We start from the raw sequence: 23,471 nt of genomic DNA on the forward strand, positions 1-23,471 counted from the left end.
TGACTTGATGAAATTTCACTCCAGTTAGAAGGGCATCAGGTTGTGTAAAGAGCGGGTGAAAGATTGGGGTTTTGCGTTTTTGACTTTGGTAAGACTCTATTCAATTAATCATTCGTGCTGATCGTATTTTGCGGGTGAGGAGAAGGGAAAGGGGGTCTGATTTTACTCTCATTCACTGCTGTTGGGAGTGCTCAAAGTGTTGTTTAGATAATAAAAACGAACAACAGATCTCTCACTCCCAAGGAGGAAAATCAGTCATATTGGAAGAGCACACTGATACTTTCACCGTGGTGGACGCGACGGATAGCCTATATCGAGCAAAAGTAAGCAACCAGAGTTCTGTTAACCAAAATCGAGAGCTGAACGGAGGGATTTGATTCAAGTCTTAAAACAAGACACACAAGACTTACCTCAGCAAAAACATGACCAACCTCTAGGACTTCCAATTTAGGACAGAGGACTTTGTGAACGTCCTGCGCCACGGTGTTGGTGACGACCACCTTGTCCAGAGCGCTGGCGTTGATTCGCTCAATGGCGTCCCCGCTGAGGATGCCGTGTGTGACAAGAGCATACACCCGCGAAGCTCCCTCCTTCTTGAGAAGCTTCGCGGCGCGTGTGATAGTATTCGACGTATCGGCAAGGTCGTCAATCAAAATGGTAGTCCGGCCTTTAACATCACCCACCAGCATCATGGTTGCGTTCTGACGATCTGTGATTTTCGTTGGACGACGTTCCTTTTCGTTTTGAAGAAATAGGAGACAAAATGTCAGTGGCGTCACAAATCACAATTGTCCCAAGGACAGGGCTGTTTGTATATAGGTGTATATATGTGTTCTACCTTATGGATCAAAGCAAAGTCCATGCCAAGTGAATCGGCGATTGCAGTCGCGCGCTTGGCTCCTCCGGCATCGGGACTGACTATAATGCTTTCCCTGTAATTGGAGATATTCTCCGTGATGTATTTTTTGAGCAACGGTCGACCGTAGAGGTTATCAACAGGTATATCAAAGAATCCCTGATACTGAGGATCGTGTAAATCCATGGTGATAATATGGTCCGCACCAGCGCATGTGAGCAAATCTGCCACAAGTGTGCCGGCCTGCGCTACCCATTGTCGGTATCCGGGACGCGGGTGGAATGCACTCAATTTTGAAGAATTTGAAGCCACGCTCATGACATCATCGTTGGTCGCAGTGCCGTTGGTAGCAGGCACGGCAGTTGCAGTGCGACTTCGATTACTCGTATCCGACTTGGTGGTGTCAATGGTGTCGCTGCGTTTCAGCTGACCATTTGCGTAATGACCAAACCGGGCCTTTTGAGGGCTTCCACTGCCGGACATTTCATGTTGTTCAATTTGTACTTGGGCAAGGCCTTTCTGTAAACCATCGCTTGTTAGGCCAATGCTTTCCGCTTTTCCAGCATGTGGGGTGGGCGGCGTGCTCTCGAAAGTGTAGTTGGCAGAATTATCGGATCTGGCGACGGATGATTTAACAAGAGGAGCACCGATCTTGTTGTATGGGATATCGCTCTGGCGAGAATAAGGAAAGAGAGGGAGGACGGCCGTAACTCTCTTCGCGGAAGCTGTTTTGCAAGCAGAGATGATGACGAGGAGTTCCATCAAGTGGTCGTTAACCTTGCCTCCACCAGATTGAATGATATACACATCCTTGCCACGAACAGATTCGTTGATTTCTACGCGAGTTTCACCAACAGAGAATTTCGACAGTAGCATATTGGCCACGGGAATGCCAAGATGCTCACATATCGTTTCATTAAGCTGTGGATGGGAGGACCCTCCCAGCACAACAATGTTCCTAACCATCTTGGACGTCAGAACGAGAAGCTTTTACCATCAACGGAAGGAATATCAGAGATCTGATAGAGGTTATTTAAAAAGACGGGGTGGGAAGGCGGGGAGAAATCGTTTAAAAATTGACACAAAGACAGCGGCAATTTGATGAGCGATATTTTCCGCTAGCCGATCCTGCAAGGATGATTGGAGAAGGGTGGCGGTACACTAATTAATGCTGTAGAACATGAACAGAGATGGGAAGCCGAAGAGGAATGGAGCAGACATGATCGAAGGGAACAATGGCGGTGAGAGCAGGAGAGAGAGGGAGGAATGGGAGGATAACGGGAAATTGAAGATAAAAATATCTCAACTTGGTTGGGTGGAATTTCCTGATCATAATGACAGGTAAAAGTAAAAATCAAAAAATAGGTCGGGAAAAAGCCAAGTCACGGGACCTGCCCGTTTTGCCACCGCCCGCAATGGTCTGCTGAGATAAGCAGGGTGTTTCTCTCCCCCGCACTTGAACTCTTGATATCAACAACAGGACAGAAACATCCGTGGAAGACACAGAGACGGAGACAAGAGCAGAGACACACAGCAAACGTGGGGTGAAGAAACAGAGACATGCACACACACTCATATACAGACACGGACACCCAAACACCCAAACACACGGAGGAATGGTCTGTCATACTCCGGGGCGATGGCAAGAAAAACCAACATCTGATGATCCAACGCAGCACAGTCCGAAGACCTTTGGCCGTAGGAAGAGCATAATATCCATCATATATTTTGGTTGTACTTCGAACAGTTCCCATCCGGGCTCACATCAGCCTGGTCCCAGTGTATCTGGGTCCACGGTACCAAGGCACCTAACTTGTGGAGTATATGGAATTTCCAGAGGGGGATATGAAGACTATGTGTATGAGCCATTTTTGCTGGCTAGATACGTTAGAAATGCCAATTCAGCCGTTGAAGGCCAACAGGAAATCATGACCAATAACCAAATCTCAGTTTCAGCGTGGATTGTGGTACTGAAATCAATCTTGGACGAAAACACCGTTCTCCCCTTCCCCTCTCCTTAGATTTTCAACCAATAAATCAGTGAGGGTTGTCTAATATACAAAATTTGCTCGCTGCACAGAACAAATTGCAATAATTCATCATTGCTAGTCGCCTGTATCCACTTCCCTAAGATCAAGAACAGTTAGCACTATAGTTACAAGAAAATATAACCCAATCCCTTCCATGTGGCCGGGAAAGGGGACACCATGGGGAACACACGAAACTTTGGGAAAACTCACAAGTCAAGCTGCACACCATTGCTGACGCCGTAGTCCTCCAGAGTCAGCTGGTCCTTGAACGGTCTCTCTCCTTGTCGCTTGAGAAGGATTTCGTGAGGTTCTCGTCCAATCCGTGCTGCAACCTGGGCTTTAAAGAGACCTATGTATATAAAGGAAGGGCAAATGGTTAGCTATGGATACAAGACAAGAAAGCTGATCGGGCATCAAAAATCATTTCCTTGCCCTCCCCCACACCACCATGATGATCCGTATCAATCCGAACCAATCCTAATAGCAAATAGGGAAACGAGACTCACGGATTGGATCTGACGCCAGGCACGGAATAGCTGCTTTCGTGCCGAGCCTATCGTTCACATTGACGATTATCATCGGTTCCCCCGTCGCTGCAACTGGTGGAGGTTTCTTGTCCTTGTCCTTATGCTGCTTTTCCATTTTCTTTTCCCTCCTATCCTGGTCACCGAATACGCCCTCATCCCTATCCCCACGTTTGTTATCGTTGCTCCCTTTCTTTGTATATTTATATCCTTCTTGTCTTCTCCTGTCCCTGTCCCTGTCCCTGTCAGAGACTGTATCCCTATATCTCTCTCCCTCAAGATCTCGAGGTGGTGGTGTTCTGGAGCGATCTTTCTCCCTTTCTCTGTATCCACGTTCCAGCCCTCTGACGTCGTCTCTCCGCTCTTTGTCATCGACGCGACGCTTCTCTTTCCACCGAAAGCCGCCTTCACGACGCCTATGCTCATCCCGGTCTCTATCTTCGTTGTGTTTCTGCCGCGGTGATCTGCTTCTTCTCCTATCTTCCCGCCGTGGGGATGGTGATCTTGAAGATGGCCGAGGCATGTCTGTTGTATGTAAGGGCTGAGATTTATGTGTGGCACAACGAAGGAATATTGATTTGCGAACGATGGGGGCAGCAGTGCTGAGTCCGATGGAAGATGATAAATGATTGCCAAGTTTAGGAGCAGAAGCAGGCGGATACCGTCTTTGTAACCACCCCTGAAAGTTGTTGTTTGGTCGTGCGAGCCCAAAGCTCCCCCGACTGACGCCCGAGTTCTGGGCAACAGCGCGCCGGTGTCACGTGATAACTTTGCGGCGAGCAATTCTGCGCGCGAACCTTTGGGCAGACTTAAGCTGAAGCTTCAGATGTTAAATAACAGCACATTAAATATTACGCATCTATAATTCGCTACACCATTTCCACACCGTCTCAATGCCCTCTCGCCTTTCCATCCAGCGCCCATCGCCGACAACGGCTCTCTTCACCGTCTCTAATGCCTCCGTCCGCAGCACAATCACCTCGAAGCTCCTATTCGCTGTTGAAGCAGTGCTCCGCATTCTCCTTTTCGCATTCATCGTGCTCGTCAACGGAGCTTCCGTCCGCTCTTTCATAGTTGTGCTTGGTAATGGGTTCATACCGTGGAATGATATTTGGTCGAGTAGTATTGGGACGCTAGCGTGTCACATTTCGGATAGGCAGGATTGGCATTATATTTGCCCTGTGATTGCCGTGATTGTTTATCTCGTTGTTAGGAAAGGGCATACAGGTTAGTTTTTTTTCATTTTTTCAAAAATTTTTTTGTAGCATCCTCTACAACATTGGTTTATATACATGTGTATATATAGGTAGATATATTTCTGTGAATATTCTGCATTTGTAAACGAGCAATGGCTGATCCGCATATCGTTTGCAATAGAAGAATCGCTCCTGGTCATTCGCGGACTTGGTGTCCAAACCTCGACCTCCTCCGCCACCTACTTCTCAACCGCCTCCACTCGATTTATCCCTACAACGCAAATACAAGACATTGTGATACATGAGGCTTTCAAGGGATTCGAGGTCAAGTTCTATCTTGCCATCATTGTGGAAGGGGAGTCGGACGTTGTTGTGGTATTTCCTGTTCGTGCTCTTAAAATATCATCCTCCCCCATGTCCGTCCCTCGAAGGCTCCATCTAATATTAGCGATTGACAGAATTTATTGCCCCGACGCTTAATTCTTGAAGAAGTTTGGAAGGGGACTCGCAGATGCCTCTATGACCCGAAATCATGATTGCCATGTCTGCAATCTTGGTCAATTTAAGCCCCAGTTGTTTATTTGAAGGCTGCAGCTCTATGAAGATAGGTTGGCATATGCAATTTTAAAGGGAGAAGGAAGATCTTAATGGGAGCAAATCGCGAGTGGTTGTTGCACTATGAATCGCTACCAGATCGACCCCCCCCTTTCGCCGTTTTCAATACCTTTCCTCCCAGGCCTTTTCGTGTACCTCGCATTGATCGCCTCCACAGTATCCAACTTACGCCTCTCCATCACAGGCACGTATTTGCCTCCAAATTTCCCTTCATTACCCCCATAGAACACTTTCTGACTTCTGTTCTCCAGATCTGGAGTCGCATTCTTGAATCCACCCCGGGAGAGAGCACTCCTGTCGCACTGACTCACCGCGAGATCAAGAAGTTCACCCGCTAGAATCTCATCAATCTTGCGTTGCCTCCACACCTTCCAGAGGGTATCAACAGTACTCCCAAGACCAAACTTGTTATTATCTCCCTTCCCAACCTTTGCAGCCCGTGAATCGCCCGCATAGACCCAATCCAATCCATCTTCCCTGCTTCCGCTCCTTCCATGGGGGAATATGCAATCCCAAAGAACTAGAGGCGCATCGGAAGCAATCTCATATGTGGGTCGCCGAGGATTCTTCTCGATATCTAGCAACTCTGGAATTATCGACGGTCGCTCGAGTCCCTGACCAATTAAGAAGAGAATTGCAGCCAGATGTCGAACCTGATGCCAGAGGAACGCAGAGCCATGGATTGTTATGGAGTATATTTTCATATTAGATGACGATAACAATGAGTCCTTTGTCACCAAATTCCGGTCCACTTCTCCATTTCCAGCTTCAAGGGCCTGGAATTCAGGTTGACCCAGATATGACAGTGGTTTTGTTTGAGGGTCCAACAGCTCGATGTCGGCATGGTAAATATGGCGCACGTGATTTGTAATCTGTTTGCTCGGGTCGATTTTGCAGAAATTTCGAAAATCGTGGGTTCCTATAAGATATCTCGCACCTTCACGCATGGCTTCGATGTCCAACCACCCTTCTCTCAGTTCTGTACTTGGATAACTATCCGAACCCGAACTTTTCTGATCACTGCCCCGTTTCAGAAAGCCAAGAGGACCAGGAGTTGGAGAGAAGGCCGGCTGCGTGAAGAAATACCGGTACCTGCGTTCGCGACACGAGAATCTAGCATCGAAATCTGATGGAGGGTTCGGACACCATGCTAACACGCGGATATCCTCTGGTAACACTTTGTTCAAGATAGTTATGTATGGCAGTTCATCTGCAATGTCATCCCATTCATCTTCATTGTCAGACTCTTCTGAAGCACAACCAGACGCTCCAACAAGTGGGGTTTCTGCTCCGCTTCTGTAGGCATCAGGAGTAGTAGAGGAAATCTCCGGAGTAGCTACAGCTGCAATGCCAACAGCCCCTGGACCCTCCTTTCCTCTCCCATCTGTCACAACCTGTTTTTTCGGCCGTGCGCTCCGCACTCTAATCCCAACAACCTGCCCAAACGCACTAACCCCCCTATCTGTTCTTCCACACTTCGAATACTGACAGCCCGTCCAATCAATTATATGCAATCTTTCTCCTTCCCCTTGCTCCCCCTCACCACGCTCCACCTGGGCTTGACCATCTCCCTCCACGCTTTGTGGAAAGATCAACCGTGCCTTTCTCAGCGCCTTCCACAACTCCTCTTCGATAGTTGGCAAAGGGGTGATATTGCCGTTAGAATGCTCGTAGCCACCATATCTCTGACCCAGATAGGCGAATTTCAGCGCGATGAAGCGCGTGTTGTATTTCGATGGGTCAATGTCGCGGTGCTTTTTGTTAGGGCTGGAGCGCGAAGGAGAGTGAGAGGCTGCGGTCTCTGTTATAGAGCTAATGTGCTCTTTACTCCCATCTGCTTGTTTCTTGCCATCGTTGTTGTTTTGGTAGTAGTTCAATTGGCGTTCGAGTTCGGTGATGCGGGATATGAGGCTTGATTGGCTCCAAGATGGGTAGTCGGGTTGGTTTTTGGAGTGTGATTTGGCGGTTAATGCTTCATTGGTGTCCGCGACAGGCATTTTCAAAGAGGTGCAGGTGGAGGAGGATGAGAATCGGCTTTTGTTGGTTCTTGATGGGATCGAAGAATTCCAACAAATCTGTAGGAGATAAATTGGTTTTAGGGTAGCATATCTTGGTTGATGTCTGAAGCTGGCCAGATTCTTGGAGGAAAATTTCATGCCCTACAACAAAGAACCTGAGGTGAAGGGGTTTTATTATCTCCTTTTTGAAGCAATTTGCCGGTGGGATACTGTTGATTCACATATTCATAGATATTTTGATATGCAAGTAATCAGAATTACGGGATGTATATTTATCTAACGGGAGGTGATTTGAGGATCAAAATTTATATGAGTCACGTGATGTATGTCACATGATATTAGGGAGGCAAGCAGGTTGGAAGTCCGGGGTTAGTTCTTTGAGCTACAGCAGTACTCCGTATAAAGGAAAGAGAAAAGATGCCTTTGAAATTGGTTATTTTCATCAGTATCTAGTGGTTGTAGTAAGAGGAAAACGGAATTGGAAAAAAACATTTGGGAAATGGAAAACAGGTCGGGACAACGATTAAGTACGCCCCTTTTCTTGACAGCACAGGGCTTTCCCCCAAATTTCCGACCGGTAAAGTCCAAAATTTGGATATCTTTCCCTCATAAGTGCCAGTCAATTTCAATTTCACTTTCAATTTTTTTTGGCTTCTCTTTCGTATGTAAATGATAAACAGCTGTCACTTCTCATACAACAAAGGTGCTGAAGGCTGCAACCAAACCAAAACCATGCAACGGGGGTAAAAAAGAAACCGAAGAATTCTGGCTGCTTGAAACCATTTGTCCCCTTTTTCACAGACTATGTGAAAGGGAAAAAATAGAGTAGGGGAGATAAAAAGGGGAAAGGGGAATGGGCAGGCTTTGCATGAAGAGCAGTGAGCGAAGAATGGAATGGAAATCGGTCGGAATTTCATAGCTTTCTGTTAGTTAGCAGTAAAAAAAGTGTCTTTTCTTCAGTTAACCCATGCAGGTTTGCAGTCGAACCAAACGAGCCCCAAATCTACCATTTGACAGACGGGTCTGCAGCAGGATCGGCCAAGGTCTCGGCCGCGGGAGCGGAGCTGGCAGCCCAATCAGTGGACACGTCGGCCTCCCATCCGGGAACAGCAGTGCCAGGAACAGCAACACCAGCACTAAAGCCAGGGGTGGCTTGAGCTTGCCAGCTATCACCAACTAAACCGCTCTCGATAGCAGCGGCACCAACCTCCTCAGCACCGGGAACCTTGGTCTCTTCGATTTCCTTGTTCTCCTCAGCTTCAGGATCACGGTAGAAGTACAGATCGACAACGACATCCCACTCGGTTTCGCGGTTAGCCAGGGTTCCACGGAGACGAAGGACTTCACGGGCAAGCATCCACCAGATCAGACCAATGGCATGCCGACCCTTGTTGTTGGTGGGGATGGCCACATCGACGAACTCGGTCGGAGAGTCAGTGTCGCAGAGGGCAATAACGGGAATGTTGACATAGCTGGCTTCCTTGATGGCCTGGGAGTCGGTGCGAGGGTCGGTTACGATGATGAGGCGGGGCTCCTTGAAGGAGCGGGTTATGTAGTTGGTGAAGTTACCTGGGGTGAAGCGACCGGCAATAGCAACAGCACCGGTGTGGGCAGCAAATTTGAGGACAGCACGCTGGCCGTAAGGACGAGCGGAGATCACACAGATGTCGGCTGGGTTGTCAATGGCTGCGATGATGCGGGCTGCAAGAACGATTTTCTCCCTGTTGTTTTCGCGACAAATGAGCAATAGCCGGCCTTAGTTTTGCCTCTACTCCAAAACCCAAACAAATCAATGGGCGCAGGATTTGCCTTACCAGGTCTTGCCAATGTTGATCACATTGATTCCGTCAGGACGAGTCTTCCACAGGTAAGGTTCCATGTGAACTTGCAAGTTCTTAGAACCGAGGTGGCATTGTGCGGCCAGCAACATTTCAATATCTTGAGATGTCGCATTGAAGACAGGGGGGAGGTTGGAAGGGGCCATGCTGGGCGACCGATATTCGAACGCAGGAGAGGATAAATATCAATCGTTGGCGGGTTGTCGATATCGCGTTAAGTGGAGAGCAAGTTGAAATGTCCTGACGAAATATTCGGAGGTTTGCAGGCTCAGTTGGGTTGTGTGTCTCATTGCCCAATGAGGAAATTAGGGCAAACCCGACACAAATGTTCCGAAATCTTTTTCCGGTTGCAGGTCACGGGATCCAAGCCAATGATGGACCAAGCTCAATTTTGCTCTCAGCCCCCAGGGCGAGAAAAAAAGTGCTTGATATTGCTTCTGGTCATTTTGCTTGCCCAACATTGATGGGTCATATCGACAATATGCCACCCAGGATTCTTACTCCCTTCCTTACTCCCTTCCATTCCAGGGCATTTAATGGTACGTGGAGATACTGATTACTTGCCCGGATTGATGATGGGTTGCTCTAACCTTAACCTTTTCCAGTGTCTCTTCTACAAAACCCATTCGCAGCATTATCCCTAGGCCCGTCTCCGGCCTCGTCGAGAATAGCCCCTTTGAGTAGCAAAAGCCGTTCGAAGAAGAGAAAAAGACAGAGTCCTTATGCAATTGCTCAGGCTCGGCAGCGGAAAGCTGCCAACTTGTCACGACAAGCTGTCCTGAAAAAGGAACGTGCTACAACATATGGGGACCCTGTGCTCGGCAATCCCACTCCCTTTATCAAATCCCTGATGCCAAAGCAACTTGAAACCGTTGCTCCTATGACCCAGCAAAAGGTCAATGAACCGCCCAATACAAGTTCTACCCAACCTATAATCCCCGACCTCAACCACTACCTCACATCAGAGGAATTCGAAGATGCCCTTGCTCGATCGAAACGTCTTACGGAACCCGTGGTCAACAGTGAGAGCGCCATATCTGATCCACAATCCAAGGAGGAAGAACTGCTGGAGCATGAAGCGGCTCACCGTAACGCGCAACAAGCAATCAGTCGCATTATACAACTCGACAACGGCAGCAACAAAGATCGCACCCGAGTAAATATTCAACGGTGCATACACACGTTTGGAAGACATGTTACAGAATCGATGCTTGAACCCAAAACACTTGCGGCCATCGATCCCTCTTCACCCAAGAATCCCCCAGGGTCAACACGAGCTGGTCCGGACACAGGCTCCTCAGAGGTGCAGATTGCCATTCTGACCACGAAGATCCTAGTGCTTGCTCAACAGATAGCGAAGTACGGGCACAAAGATAAACATAACAAGCGAAATCTGCGATTACTTGTTCACAAGAGACAGAAACTGTTGAAATATTTGAGGAGAAAAGAACGCGGTGGTCCACGGTGGCAGCACTTGATCAATACGCTTGGTTTGACCGATGCGTCATGGAAGGGAGAAATTAGCCTGTGAGGGCTCTTGAGGGCTCTTCTTAAGGCACCTAGCGGGGCTTTCTACTTGGTTTTCTTTTTTCCTTGGACACAAGATTTTGTATCACTTTTTATTTCTTTTCACTGTCATTGCTACAGATTAACGTTCTGTGCTGTTTCAACATACGTAGAATGTACGTGTACGTGTCACATTTCCGGCCCGCCTCTTTTAGAGTGTATTTATGACTTGCTGTACGTCTACTGGCTACAACCTAATCAGACGAAATACACTGGCTCCATTTTCTCTCTGCCTCCCGTCCTCCCAGAACCTGTTTTCAGCTTTTGCGGGTTGGGCGCTGGCTTCGCTGTTAGAGAAACCCCGACAGCAGCGATCTATGATCTGTTTTATCGACAAATGCACATAATACAATTCCAGTAGATTATTGACACCCATATATTCACTATTTCTATTCCTACCTATTCCTCGTTGCTATTCATCACCTTAAACTGTTTTGCTGCGTTGTCAGGCTTGGCACGCCACGCTTGCTTACCTAACCAATCTCCTTCCAACGTCCACCGCCTTTCTATACTGCCTTGCTCTCAACAACACAAATTAATTATCTCACAGCAACCCTTGGGCGTACCGCAGCATCACAACAACAGACCACACAACACCACAACATATCATCCCACTTCTTCAACTGCTCCCTCTCCTTCATATTTTCTTCTTAACGCGTCCATTTCGACTATCGCACTCTCCATCTACCTTCGCACCGCTCCAACTACCATCATAAACAATCGCATCTGCTGAAAAGCAAATATATTCTGCCCTTTTTACCATCGCTCTTTTTAACTTATACACCTTCATTCTCATCTTCTATCGTGTCTCTCAGCCTATCTTGCCTTCGCGAAAACCGCATCCATATCGTTCCCCTCCACCTCTCCTGTGCTCCGTTGAGCTCCCAAACTCCGTGTCTGTCAATATCTCAATTCAATCTACATCCGCGCAGCAATCCTCGACGACGGTTCCCCGTATCTCAGCTGTTAGCTATCTGTTTACCAAATAAATTCTGGTTTGATTTTGTTTTGTCCTGTTCGGTGCTGGGTTGGGCGGTTACTGATGATTCTCCAGGACGGAGCCTATTCGCGCTGAGCTATTACAGCTCCACCCGTAAAACAGCATTTTTACGCTGTGAATAAGACGGACCTGTGCCCTAGCGGCATAATCATGCGTACTCGATCGCAACCAATATCTCCTGGCGGTCTTCAGTCGCTGCAGACTATTTCGCGTAGGAAGAAATCGCAGACGGACTCGACTCCCCCGAAGATACCGAAACCGGTTAAAGAGACAACAGCCAAAGCGACAAAAACCAAAGGCGAAAAGAAGATACCCGCAAAACGTGGCCCTAAGAAAGGGTCGAAGAAATCAGCGACTAAATCAGAAGAATCCGCGACCATTGACAGCGCCGATGCACTTAGCCCTACCAAAGCCGCTGCCAGCGACGTACCTACACCCAATGTTGATGGTGATGCCACCCCAGAACAGCCCGCAGAGGCATCTACAAATACATGTGAGCAACCAATTATTTCTTCAACTTCTCCAATTGTGACCACGCCCGTGGATTCTTCTCCTGTCCCCATACTGGTTGTTACACCCGTTATGGACGCAACAACTCCAACACCATCAGTTTCTGGTCAACAGGCCCATTTGGAAACCCAAGGTAAGCAGTCACCGTCTCCAAAGTCTGTGCCCAAAAGTAGTCTTTCTACTCTGTTTGAACGGGTTAGCTACCCCGGAAATAGAAAATCCAACCCCCATGCGAATCTCTCTTCCTCTGCATCAGTAGGGTTTCCGATTCCTCCAGCCGGCAATCCTCAGGAGCCAAGCGGTGTTGGGCAAATCCCAGCCACCAATGCTCCAAGTGCTCAATCGCTGGCTAAGCCTTATAAATATTCCACCCGCCATCCTATCATCCAACTTCCCTGTCAGATCCTAGACACACTCCCCGTACTCAACGTATTTCATTGCCCTCTCTAGATCGTTCAACCCCTATTATAGCTTTGGCATTTAAGAAAAAGAGATCTTCTTCAATTGCATTCCCAAACCCCTGTTTCTCAAGGCTGCCAAAGCGGAGTTGGGGTAAACTCACATTCCGTCCCTCAAATTGTTCGCCCTCGTCCAATAGGCGCGCTCAATCTGGACATGCGAGCTTATCCCGCTTCATCGTATCGTCCGCTACCAGTGGTATGAGACTCTCGAACTCTTTTAGTTCGACCAGGGTAAATTTTATATCTCGGTGGTTCGCGCACACTGTCAGGACATTGCAACTTCCCCTACCTTTCCTCAGCAGTCTCAACTGATAGGCTATGTTGTTCATGCAACACCTGGGTCTTATCATTCCCTACACTCTTCTCTCTCTGCCCCTTCAATTGATCCCTATCAAACTCCCCAGCGTCCTAGGGGGTATAATATGAGATTGTTTTCACTCTGGACTTTCCCATCCGTCCACTGACTACAATGCATTTGAAACCATTTCCTCAAAGGTCGGATAGGCTCCATTCGTGGGAATGGAAGGGAGCTCCCAAAGCTTCCCATGAGTCCTAAAGTAAACTACACCCATACCTTGAGCCACCTAGGACAAACTCCGTGGGGATACGACATCGCCAGCCTTGGCTTGGGGCATGGTTCCTAGATGCCCTTGCTGCACCGAGATGCTTGTTTGCCCTTATAGACATGATATTGAGGCTTTTTCTGGAGAAAACCAGACCAACAAGAAGAGGACGCTAACAAAGGCCCCAGGTTCACCCCGCAAGAGAGCGCGACTCGATTCGAGCGATGATGGCAAGTCGCCACCCATCAATTCGCAATCCACGAGGAAGCGCCGCAACACCGGAAATTCGTCTGTTGCTCTACATAGACAACGAAAAGTAACTTCATATGCCGAACGATCTCGTCGTAGAGCACTTGAAAGTCAGGGTCGGATAGAAAAAACTATATTCCGCATTCCTCAATTAATCGCCCAAAACAAAGCAGACCTTACGAAGGAAAATGACAAAACAGAGGATTCAGAAGCAGACGAGCCGGTGTGGGATGTGCTCAAGCAAATGAAAGCAGATGCAGCTGCAATGTCTGATGATGAACAACCACAACTACCAGAAACCCCACAAGCCCCTCAGACTCCGAGCCGAACTTGGGGCATTAGAGGATTTCTTAATTCAGTGCCTAGAACAATTTCGAAATTCATTCCTACCTTCACGCTGTCTCCTAATCGATCACAGTCGTCTGTTGACGTGTTTACAGCCCCACCAGAGTCTCAAATGAGACCACTCCCGCCAGCGCCTATCAATACCCCGCAGCAGAATGAGCAATCTGAGCCACTTGAACAATCAGAGCAGACTCCGGACGATGGTAGCTTGACGTACTCTCTTTTCCCGGAACCGCTAAACCGACGCGAACTTCTGGGGATCTCATCCCCACGGAAGGAGGCTCACCAGCCTTCGCCAGATCAGCTGATTAGTTCGGTTGAGACCGAAAGTGATAACGTGCAGCACGCTTCCAACAGCACTACTACCAACAATACCAACCGGAACAAAAGGAAGCGCAGATCCACTTCTCCAGACGAAATCCCAAACCCTCCAGGCTGTAGCTATGGAATGGACTTGAGATATTTTGAATACAGTTCTCTAAGCGAAGCTGATGATGACTCATTAACAAATCCTGACACCACAGCTAACATCGCACAAACTCGAGCTTCAATTCCTGCATCAAACCCAACTCCAGCCCCAATTCATGCCCCAATCCCTAGCACAGCACAACCGGCTATTCGAGGTATCTTAAGAAACGCAAAGCGTGTTCGATTTGACGCCAGTCCTGAAAATACACCATCAAAGCTTCGTCTCCGACGAAACTCTGATGATAGCCACCAAGAAACTGAGAGCCAAGATTTGTCGGAACCTCTCATCAATAGTCTAAGGAATTCCTCCAATGATCACTCAGCTCCCCAGTCACCTGCACCAACGCAGCCTGGCCGTGATCAACTCTCATCGCCCGAATCGGTGCAGGAACCTGCACAGCCAATTGAGCCTTCTCCGATGATCATTCGCCCTAATCCCTTTGGGACATACTGCTTGGACTATAGCGTGTTTTCGGATTCCGATGAAGACTTGGAAGAGGATGTTGCAGCAGAGTCAGCAACAAAGGAGTCAACAGCAGCAGCTATACTATCCAACACTGATAACATTGCTGAAAATCAGACACCCTCAGTATCCAGCGAGACTGAGGCTCCTCCCTTCCAGCCACCACCCATGACTCCGACTACAGCAACAGCTGTATCAGCAGCTCCTGAACCTCATACACCTGCTACACCCGTAACACCTACTGTACCTACTTCACGCACTGATGCCAGTACTTCGCAACCTCCCGTTTTCGCCAATAACTGGACACAACTTCCGCCTCCCCGCCCAACACCCGCTAACGTGTCTCTGCCACTGTCGGCCACACCTGTTGGTTCTGATGCTGTGGCCAAACTACGCTCGCGGGCCGAGAAATACAAGCCAAAACTTCCTAGTGGACTTCGTGCTTCTCGGCGATACTCCTCTAGTCCAGTATCCGCCTGTGAGGGTACTGACATTCTAGGGCCGCAGCCAGAACCCATTGAGCCACTGGGGGAATCCCCTCTTCCACATCTAAATGCCCAGGGTGAAAGACAAGCCACGGAAGCCCGTAGCGAGGCTGTGGTTGGCAAGGAGAACTTGCTCGGTGACCTAGGGAGGTCGTCGGAGCAAACCTCCCACGTACCAGACCCCCACATTACACAATTGGTACGTGAGATGTGGTTGGAGGAGGATGAAGGGGCGGCCGATCAAATATTCGGCCGCGAGTTCCGGCGATACTCCCGTGAGCAATTCCGCTTGGGGGAACCGGGGCTGGTGGGAGGAGAAAGGGAGGTAGAGGAAGAGGAAGAAGAGGGGGAAGAGGGGGAGGCAGCTCCCATCGAGCCTTTTAACTTGCGCTCGTATGGTGAGTTTTGCCAGGAGCTGGGGGAGTATAGGCGGGAACGGGCCTCCTAGGGGCGGTGCGGGAAGGAGGAGGGACTGGTGCTCCTGGGGCGTTGCTTTTTTGGTTTATTTGATCCTTCTCATTTTTGATTTCTTTTTTCTTCTTTTTCCGCTTTTCCCATCATTTTGTTTTTGTTATTGTTTATTTTATATGTAACATCTTTGTCTCTTCTTTTCTTCCTTTTTTCTTTCTTTATCTATGGATGCATGTATGCCTGTATGCTCGCGTTTTAAAATTCTGTTATATATAATCAGTTCGTTGGAGTACGGGACCAGGGTGGCCAAGGGTTACAATGGAGTTCTGAAGGTTCTCGCTATATGTCGTTTCCGCAAGTTGTACAGATGAAGTGATATCCCGCGAGTGCTCGATTACTAAGTTGAGTGTATATACAGGGTTGCACGGGTGGGTGATCAATACCTAATCAAACCCCTCAAATTCCTCTTCCAAAGCATCACTCGTCTGAAGTCCAGATTGATTCCTTACAGCCTTTCGAACGGCATCCACCATACGTTCTGTCTCTCGTACTTTGTTTCTCTCGTCCTCCGTCATTTTGCTCCATAGTTCACGATCTCTCCTAGCTTTCTTCCGCTCTCGTCTGCTCTCCTTCTCACTTCTCTTCTTCAGGTTCTGGCTCCATGGAATAGATTCACTGCGTGTAGCTGGTCTTTTAAAAGGCCTCTTAGCATTAGAAGCAATACCATCAGCAGTATTAGCCCGTTCATTTAGCTCCTCTCTTCGACGCCTCTCCCTCTGCTTATCCTTATACGCATAATTATCCCAGTCCATTCCTTCCACCCCTAAAAGTCGATCTCCAGTAAAATTCTTCAATTCAGGCATCTTGGGTAAGCGCAATAGACCCCATGCCCGTCCCAGATCTTCCCAATTCAGGTCCGTAACACGGAAAATGCTGCTAGCTTGGTGCTTGCTGTAGCTCCTCACCCAGCTGACGAAGGCCTTTTGTGCCTTGTCATGGATCGCGCGGTCCCGTCGGACAAGCTTCCGGATTGTCTCCGTAGCGTTCGTCGCGTCTTCGTCAGATATGCAGATCGGTGAGGATTGGCATTGGTATGCCGTCACTGGTGTCTTGCGCACGTTGAGGAACGAGATGTAATCTTCTTCCCGGCCTGGGTGGAGTAAGATGATGCTGAGGCCCCGGCGTCCTGCGCGACCTGCGCGTCCACAGCGATGGAGGAAAGCCTTTGGGTCAGTGGGGGGGTCTATTTGGATTACTAAATCTACAGAAGGAATGTCAAGCCCGCGGGCTGCGACGTCTGTTGTTAAAAGGATGGAGGAGGCTATAGAGTGGACAAAGCGGGCAAAGTTTTTTTGGCGGACTTGGGATGGGTGCTTGCCGTGAAGGGGAATTGTCTCGAATTGTTCAGGAAGGATGGAAGAGAGGATGTCTTGAAAATAGTCTACTGCGGCGCAGGTGGAGAAGTAGATAATGGATTTCTGGGGGGAAGGGTGGAGGGATGAGAGGATTTTTTTAACGGCTGGGAGTTTGTGGGGGGGCGGGGTGAGGAGGTAGGTCATTTGTAAACTATAGATACGTATTAGATATACCAGGTTAGATATTCATAGACTAGGTATACGTACCTCGCTGGAGTTCGTTTGTCTTCAGACCCTGCACCTTTCACCTTGACCGAAATTTTGACAGGGTTCCGCAGGCCAACGCGGACTATCTGATCAACAGCTTCGCTGACGCTGGCACTGAATAGCCCGGTCCGTCGTTGTTTTGGTAACCGTTGAAGAATCTTTTGTAGATCTTCTTGGAAGCCTAAATCTAGGAGTCTATCTGCTTCATCAAGGACAAGAACCTCAAACGAAGATTGAGGGCAATGCACATGGGGGGAAGCTAGCAGCTCGAGAAGGCGGCCAGGTGTCGAGATGAGAACGTTGGGTGACTGTTTTAAAAATGTACTTAGATCTTGTGCGGGAGTGGTAGTGCCACCTAACAGCAGCTGGGGAACTATTTTCAACACGGAAGAAGGGTATGGCGGCGGTGGATTGGATTCATTCTGTTCGCCAATGCCGTTCTCCGCAGATTGTAAACAGGTCGCAGAAGGACCGTGAAATGCTAAGAGGGACTGCAAAACATTGTATATTTGAGTAGCCAGTTCTCTATACCATGCATTAGCTCAATTGACTCTTTCTCGAGCATTCTTGGTTGGAATATCGTGAGTTACGTACCTAGTGGGGGAAATGATTATTGCTCCGATATGGTGCTTTTTAATAGGAGAATCAAGTCGTAAGAGCCTTTCAACCATGGGGATCAAAAACGCCAATGTTTTCCCGCTGCCGGTAACAGCCTCGACAACTACATCCTTATGCGCTATAAAAAGAGGAATAGTTGAAGCCTGCACTGGCGTCATGCGGGAGAAGCCCATGGACGAGATGGCATCAAGAATCCATCCCGATAGAGGAGGAGTGAGAGCATCCCATGCCCTCAACTTTGAATTTTGAGAAATAGCTGGAGCCATTTCCAACCCGTATATGGCACTTCCGCCCAGTCCACGGTACACCAAAAAGCCTTAAGTCTCTTGAAATGAGGTTTAAATCGTTCCGAGATAAGTCCTATATGAGCAGATATGAAATCTTGGGCAAGTTGCATCTTTTTAGCCCTACGACAATCGCCAAAATGGTGATGACTAAGCCAAGCTAATCCTGTTAACTAACATGTGATCGGCTGACCATCACGTGTTGCCAAATCCTGAATTTTATGAAATATTTGACTTTCATCCTAAAACTTCGCGGTGACCGGTTTTGTTTAATCTTCCATCATCTGTCTCTCTCCGATACCCTCCTCTCCACTGTCGTCCTATTCCTATCTTCCTGTCGTTTTGTGTGACTTAGGGGAACTCAACAGATCTTACGTTTTTTTTCGTGTGCTCTGCTGGCCCAGAATGCGCTTGCATTTTAAGCAGCCACCTCTCCCTTGACAAACAGAGGAGCAGTCCCAGTGACGTTCTTCGTATTCGATCATTCAACAGGATAGTACAGCCTTTTTTGCCTCTTCGTCTTTCTCTTCCACGTGCTACAGAGTATCAATCTCAGCCTTGAAGTGCTGGGGGATTTGCCGGTCGCGTCACCCAAGAGACCCTAGTACCCTCCGCCAGAGAGCTCTGCTGTCATGTCCGCCCAATATGCAGTTCCCGCCACTCCACGCGTAACTTCGCCCTCTCCCACTCCTTCAGAACGCTCGATTTCAGGAAATATCCGGTCCGGTCCAGTTACACGATCTGCGTCCGCAAAAGAACGCCTCTCATTGCCTCCCCTTATTTCAGAGGAACAGAAGGAGCCACGTGAGATCGATGAGGAATCAAGTTCGGATTCTAATGCGGACCACCGCGCAAGAACACGATCTCGAAGTCCTACCGCGTTATCATCCAGTAAAGCTCGCCGTCGGATGACAGGGCTGACTCCCGTGAATGGCTCTTCCTGTAGTCCGGCATCCAAATCAGACCCCCCCCCGAACGGATATATCCCTGTCAATGGCCATCTCTCCCCATATACCAACATTCAAAATCGCTGGCGAAATTTCTCTCGTTCTCCTTCCCCCCTTGGCCTTATTCCTCTTCATAGACACTATAGGTCCTTTATTCATCGACACGAGATCCCTCGCAAGCTTCTCCATGTTTCAATCGGCTTCGCCACGCTTCAGCTCTATTGCCGTGGAGTACAAACTCTGAATGTCGCGCCGTGGCTCCTGACAGCGCTGATACCTATTGCTGTTACGGATTTTCTCCGCCATCGCTACCAACCTATAAACAAGCTTTACATTCGCTGCTTGGGTGCTCTCATGCGAGAGACTGAGGTAGCTGGGTACAATGGGGTGATCTGGTACCTGCTTGGAGCATATGTTTCTCTCCGATTTTTCCCCAAGGACGTAGGTGTGATGGGTGTCCTGCTGCTAAGTTGGTGTGACACCGCAGCGTCCACGTTCGGACGCTTGTATGGCCGGTATACCGTTCGTCTTCGCGGTGGAAAAAGTCTGGCCGGAACTCTCGCTGCTTGGGCAGTCGGAGTTGCTACCGCAGCCGCTTTCTGGGGCTACCTTGTTCCTCGCGTTGGCGCATTCCCCGACGATCCTGAAGGATCTTTCATGTTCAATGGTACTCTCAATCTTATTCCAAGCTTTCTTCGGGGTTATCTTGCACGGGCTGGGGTTTCGGCAGGTTCTGCAGCGAAAACAGTAGTCACTGGGCCCGTGGCCTTGGGTATTGTCAGTATGTGGACGGGAGTAGTGGCTGCTGGCAGTGAATTGGTAGACCTCTTCGGATGGGATGATAACCTTACTATTCCTGTCCTTAGTTGTGTCGGAATTTGGAGTTTCTTGAAGGCATTTGCTGCATAATGCACTTTTCGCATTCCCTTTTTGTGGACTGGATTTTAATACCTAACCTCGCTTCTCGCCTTCTTTGCATCGCATGAGTTCCCTTTATGATTATATTTCCTTATGAACACTACATTTCCCTTGTTACTAGTTACCCATGATGTTAACTTCATTCCCGGCATTTCCTTAACAGGCCTGTTTCATTTATTCTATTTTTACTCCTATTCCCGGATTTGTTTCCACGAATCATATCTCGGCGAAGTACTTCCTTTGCCTAGACCGCTATTCTCGCTCCAGTGTTGATATTCCCGATACCTGCTTCGTTCCGCTACGTTCCGTTTCCTGTTCCTCCACTCATCGACCGTTTCATTTGCTTAGTTCGTTTATTATGTAAGCTTAGTAGCTTTTTTTTAACTAATTACGTCTAACTAGTTAGTTAACTTGTTAGTTACGGGTATCTATCACCGCAATCCCCATCTCCGATTTGGCGTTTTAGGTTTAGGTTGGTGGAAAGCCAATGCATCGTGATTGAATGATCTATAAGTTAGTTTTAGGAAGACATTAATTTTAAGAAAATTATATGCAGTACTATATTGAGTTTAGACGGTTCATTTCTGCAGTTGGTTGGGAATACAAAACGTGATAGCTGTTCACCGAAAGAAACGATGGTTGATGGTAACAGTGAATGCTGGATGCTTAACAGAGGACATCAAGGGTATCGGCAAAAAGCAAGGCCAAAAGAATGCAGAGAGCAATTTAACGTGATTTCCAAGAACAATGTTTGCATGAATCCAAGTTCTAGGACCATAGGGTGCTATGGAGTGACTATTCTTAAATCCAAAATACTCACTCATCCTCATAATATAATCTCGCTTAATTTCCTATCAAGAGTCTTTCGTTCACACCTGGGGCCGGCGTTATTGCGAGGTTCTTCGGGGCCAGACCACCTGTTTCCCCTCATTGTTCGCCTATATGGCCAATAGCCATTTCAAATTTCGATAGTGGTTGGGTGTTGAATTGGAGTATTTGCCTCTTCCGTCACCTCTCTCTGAGTCGGAACCGGGATTTTGGGTTGTTTGCGTTCGAGACAGTCGTCGCAGTCGCAGCTCGAAGAGGTGAAATATTTCGCATGCGCCCGGAGCCTTCAGCAGTACTATGGGAGTACTTCAGCGGGTTCATGTGCGTCACGGTCGATATGAACTTTCAGTCTCGAGAAGTAGGATAATATATCATCTGCTCTAGGAAGGTCAAAGCCGGAAACGGGCGATATGGAGACGACGAAATCTCATTCACAAAGAGTTTGTTTAAACCTCGAGAGCAGGGCTTAATATATTTATGAAGTTGTGGGGGTGAACATGACATTCTTTTGTCTTTATTCCTTGTCTGTGTTTCTGAATCGGTCACCGGGCTAGTTGGTAACATTGCGGTTTTGCGACTCGCATCACTGTTTTGAGATTCGCTTAGGGGCGGGTTGTTGACCGTTAGGCAAAGTTTTCATTTCATCCATGGCATTTTTTATTCTTTCTGCGGAGGCAACACACGAATCCGCAAACTGTTAGCGTGAACAGGAATAAAATACCATGGTAGAGATGATGGCAGAAACTCATATTCATCACTATATTCAAAATTGTATACCGTATCAATATCGCTCAAGGAGGTCTCCGGCGAAGGTTTTGGCGTTGAGAAAGATTATCATTTCTTGGAGTTCTGTGTTTGACTAGATTGTGAAACTGAGAGCTGCGAGCTTAACGGAAGGGTGTAGTCATTTGGATTAGAGGAAATATGCCCCGATGAAGATTTTTGAGATGAGGAAAAATAAGCATTGGCCGATCTAGTTCTTGGGCTTTTCACAATGGTGCCATACTTCAGAATCTCCCCGAACCTCATTTGTGGATCAACAACTCTCGGTTTTGTCTTCACTCTTGAAGTCCTCTTTCTGGTAGTGCCTTTCGCAGCGGCAGCTAGCTTCTCTTGCTTTTTCATGTTCCATGCTTTGACTGCATCTGGCATTCCCATCTTCGCGATAGCTTCAATCACCCAAACCCTCTCCTTTTGCGTAGGATCATATGATCGTTGGCGTCTTGTATCCTGTTTGGGATCAATCGCATCGTCTTGGACCTCAGGCATATCAAAATCTTCAGTTTCACTCTCTTGTTGTGACCCAGACACGACTGGTTCGCAATTCAAATCTATCCCAACAATATCGGCTGGTACATATTCAACTCTCAGCTCTGACAACCCATCAGTGCTATAATGACACCGTTGCCCGCAGAGCCGCGCTCCCGTTGGTGGCTCGCGAATAGGTAGCAATTCGGCGTTCGCGAGGAGTGGGAGGCCAAGCCTGAGTTTGTTGCATAAAAGGGGCGCTGCAAGAACCTTAGTCAATCTTCTTGCGGAACCGCGTCGCCAACCAAAATCCTTTTCAACAAAATCTCTCAAGCCCTCAAGGTCGATGGCTTGATCCCAAATAAACGATAGTTGTGCCTCTCTTAATTTCTCTGGTGAAGAAACAACTGGATGAGTATAGTCACGCAATATCTTCAGATCAGGAAAACTGTCTGGAATTTGGACTGCCTTGTGTTTGCATTTGAAGTAACCCTCAGTGTTTTCATGAAGCTGGCTCTGCAGGCGCTCTCTCCATTGCCTCAATTTAACAGCAAGTTCTGATTCGCTACCTTCCACCGATTGTAACAATTCGTTACCAAATCCAGCCAGCGCAATTTCCCCCGCAAGCTTTGGACCACACTTTGGGACACCGGCGGGGAGATAGTCACCTCCACTCAACAACGCAAACAGAATCATACCACCTCGATCGAGAGGAACATTTGCGATCTGTCCATCCGCACTTTCCTTGGTCCGATAAAGAGTGACGTGCGTTGCTGCATTCGTTCCAGATGAATCCTCTTTGGAATAGTTCATTATGGTAACCCTAGATCCAAACATGATAGTGTCAACATCGTCACTCATAACCGCATCCACTGCCCCAAATGTCTGCAGTCTCGCACATTCAGCTTCCGCTTCCCCTGGCGCTATATGGTAGGGGAAACGGAATAATTTAATTAGATCTTTAGAACGGCGTATTATCCGTGCCAGATCGCCAGCGCCATAGTTTCTGCTAACCAGCTTCCCACGTTTGTATTGAGGTCTTTGCGGGCCATCGTACACAAAGAGCGGATGCACTGGAAATCCTTTCAATCGTACTAGACGGTAGAAGAGCGTCCTAATTTCCGGATTTGTGCCTCCTTTCCCAGCCTGGGCCTGGAAAAGCCAAATTGAAATATCGATAGCTACTCGAATGGGCCGGGATGTTCGTTGCAAATGACTGACAGCAAATTTGGCCAAAGAGATTCGCTCGCCATTGCCAATGAACTGGATAAGCCTGCATATGCCCGCATAAGTGTCAGAAGCAATTGTTGGTCCGGCGGCTACGAGAGTAAGATCAACTTACCCCGGAATTCCCATCCGAACCACTCAGAGGTACCCTTCTACCCCCTGGAATAGAATATTCGGAGCA

At 48.1% G+C, this 23,471-nt stretch overlaps 11 protein-coding genes across 11 annotated transcripts; 5 read left to right on the forward strand and 6 right to left on the reverse strand.

Annotated features, from left to right (window-relative positions):
- Positions 1-251: 251 nt before the first annotated feature.
- Positions 252-1,822, reverse strand: PADG_00780 (ribose phosphate diphosphokinase subunit PRS5; the record flags this gene model as incomplete). Its single annotated transcript, XM_010758186.1, has 3 exons — positions 252-308; positions 411-734; positions 839-1,822. The coding sequence occupies 3 exons, from the start codon at positions 1,820-1,822 to the stop codon at positions 252-254; spliced, it is 1,365 nt and encodes a 454-aa protein (XP_010756488.1).
- Positions 1,823-3,092: 1,270 nt separating this feature from the next.
- PADG_00781 (ubiquitin-like protein HUB1) lies at positions 3,093-3,933 on the reverse strand (the record flags this gene model as incomplete). The annotated part of the gene is made up of 2 exons (XM_010757673.1): positions 3,093-3,235; positions 3,393-3,933. The coding sequence occupies 2 exons, from the start codon at positions 3,931-3,933 to the stop codon at positions 3,093-3,095; spliced, it is 684 nt and encodes a 227-aa protein (XP_010755975.1).
- A 370-nt stretch (positions 3,934-4,303) lies between these two features.
- PADG_00782 (uncharacterized protein) lies at positions 4,304-5,142 on the forward strand (the record flags this gene model as incomplete). The annotated part of the gene is made up of 3 exons (XM_010758187.1): positions 4,304-4,637; positions 4,788-4,990; positions 5,065-5,142. 3 exons carry the CDS (start codon positions 4,304-4,306, stop codon positions 5,140-5,142), a joined length of 615 nt encoding a protein of 204 aa, XP_010756489.1.
- A 150-nt stretch (positions 5,143-5,292) lies between these two features.
- On the reverse strand, positions 5,293-7,218 carry PADG_00783 (tRNA pseudouridine(38-40) synthase; the record flags this gene model as incomplete). Its single annotated transcript, XM_010757674.1, has 1 exon — positions 5,293-7,218. The coding sequence occupies one exon, from the start codon at positions 7,216-7,218 to the stop codon at positions 5,293-5,295; it is 1,926 nt and encodes a 641-aa protein (XP_010755976.1).
- Positions 7,219-8,242: 1,024 nt separating this feature from the next.
- PADG_00784 (40S ribosomal protein S0) lies at positions 8,243-9,223 on the reverse strand (the record flags this gene model as incomplete). Its single annotated transcript, XM_010758188.1, has 2 exons — positions 8,243-8,960; positions 9,054-9,223. 2 exons carry the CDS (start codon positions 9,221-9,223, stop codon positions 8,243-8,245), a joined length of 888 nt encoding a protein of 295 aa, XP_010756490.1.
- A 179-nt stretch (positions 9,224-9,402) lies between these two features.
- Positions 9,403-10,608, forward strand: PADG_00785 (ribosomal protein S15; the record flags this gene model as incomplete). The annotated part of the gene is made up of 2 exons (XM_010758189.1): positions 9,403-9,616; positions 9,683-10,608. The coding sequence occupies 2 exons, from the start codon at positions 9,403-9,405 to the stop codon at positions 10,606-10,608; spliced, it is 1,140 nt and encodes a 379-aa protein (XP_010756491.1).
- Positions 10,609-11,793: 1,185 nt separating this feature from the next.
- PADG_00786 (uncharacterized protein) lies at positions 11,794-12,603 on the forward strand (the record flags this gene model as incomplete). Its single annotated transcript, XM_010757675.1, has 1 exon — positions 11,794-12,603. The coding sequence occupies one exon, from the start codon at positions 11,794-11,796 to the stop codon at positions 12,601-12,603; it is 810 nt and encodes a 269-aa protein (XP_010755977.1).
- A 674-nt stretch (positions 12,604-13,277) lies between these two features.
- PADG_00787 (uncharacterized protein) lies at positions 13,278-15,635 on the forward strand (the record flags this gene model as incomplete). The annotated part of the gene is made up of 1 exon (XM_010758190.1): positions 13,278-15,635. The coding sequence occupies one exon, from the start codon at positions 13,278-13,280 to the stop codon at positions 15,633-15,635; it is 2,358 nt and encodes a 785-aa protein (XP_010756492.1).
- A 406-nt stretch (positions 15,636-16,041) lies between these two features.
- Positions 16,042-18,104, reverse strand: PADG_00788 (ATP-dependent rRNA helicase SPB4; the record flags this gene model as incomplete). Its single annotated transcript, XM_010758191.1, has 3 exons — positions 16,042-17,164; positions 17,221-17,745; positions 17,815-18,104. 3 exons carry the CDS (start codon positions 18,102-18,104, stop codon positions 16,042-16,044), a joined length of 1,938 nt encoding a protein of 645 aa, XP_010756493.1.
- A 650-nt stretch (positions 18,105-18,754) lies between these two features.
- On the forward strand, positions 18,755-19,978 carry PADG_00789 (diacylglycerol kinase; the record flags this gene model as incomplete). Its single annotated transcript, XM_010758192.1, has 1 exon — positions 18,755-19,978. One exon carries the CDS (start codon positions 18,755-18,757, stop codon positions 19,976-19,978), a length of 1,224 nt encoding a protein of 407 aa, XP_010756494.1.
- Positions 19,979-21,649: 1,671 nt separating this feature from the next.
- Positions 21,650-23,419, reverse strand: PADG_00790 (uncharacterized protein; the record flags this gene model as incomplete). Its single annotated transcript, XM_010758193.1, has 2 exons — positions 21,650-23,336; positions 23,406-23,419. 2 exons carry the CDS (start codon positions 23,417-23,419, stop codon positions 21,650-21,652), a joined length of 1,701 nt encoding a protein of 566 aa, XP_010756495.1.
- Between the last annotated feature and the right edge of the window lie 52 nt (positions 23,420-23,471).

This window comes from Paracoccidioides brasiliensis (genome assembly GCF_000150735.1).
Source record: "Paracoccidioides brasiliensis Pb18 unplaced genomic scaffold supercont2.1, whole genome shotgun sequence".
NCBI lineage: Eukaryota > Fungi > Ascomycota > Eurotiomycetes > Onygenales > Ajellomycetaceae > Paracoccidioides > Paracoccidioides brasiliensis.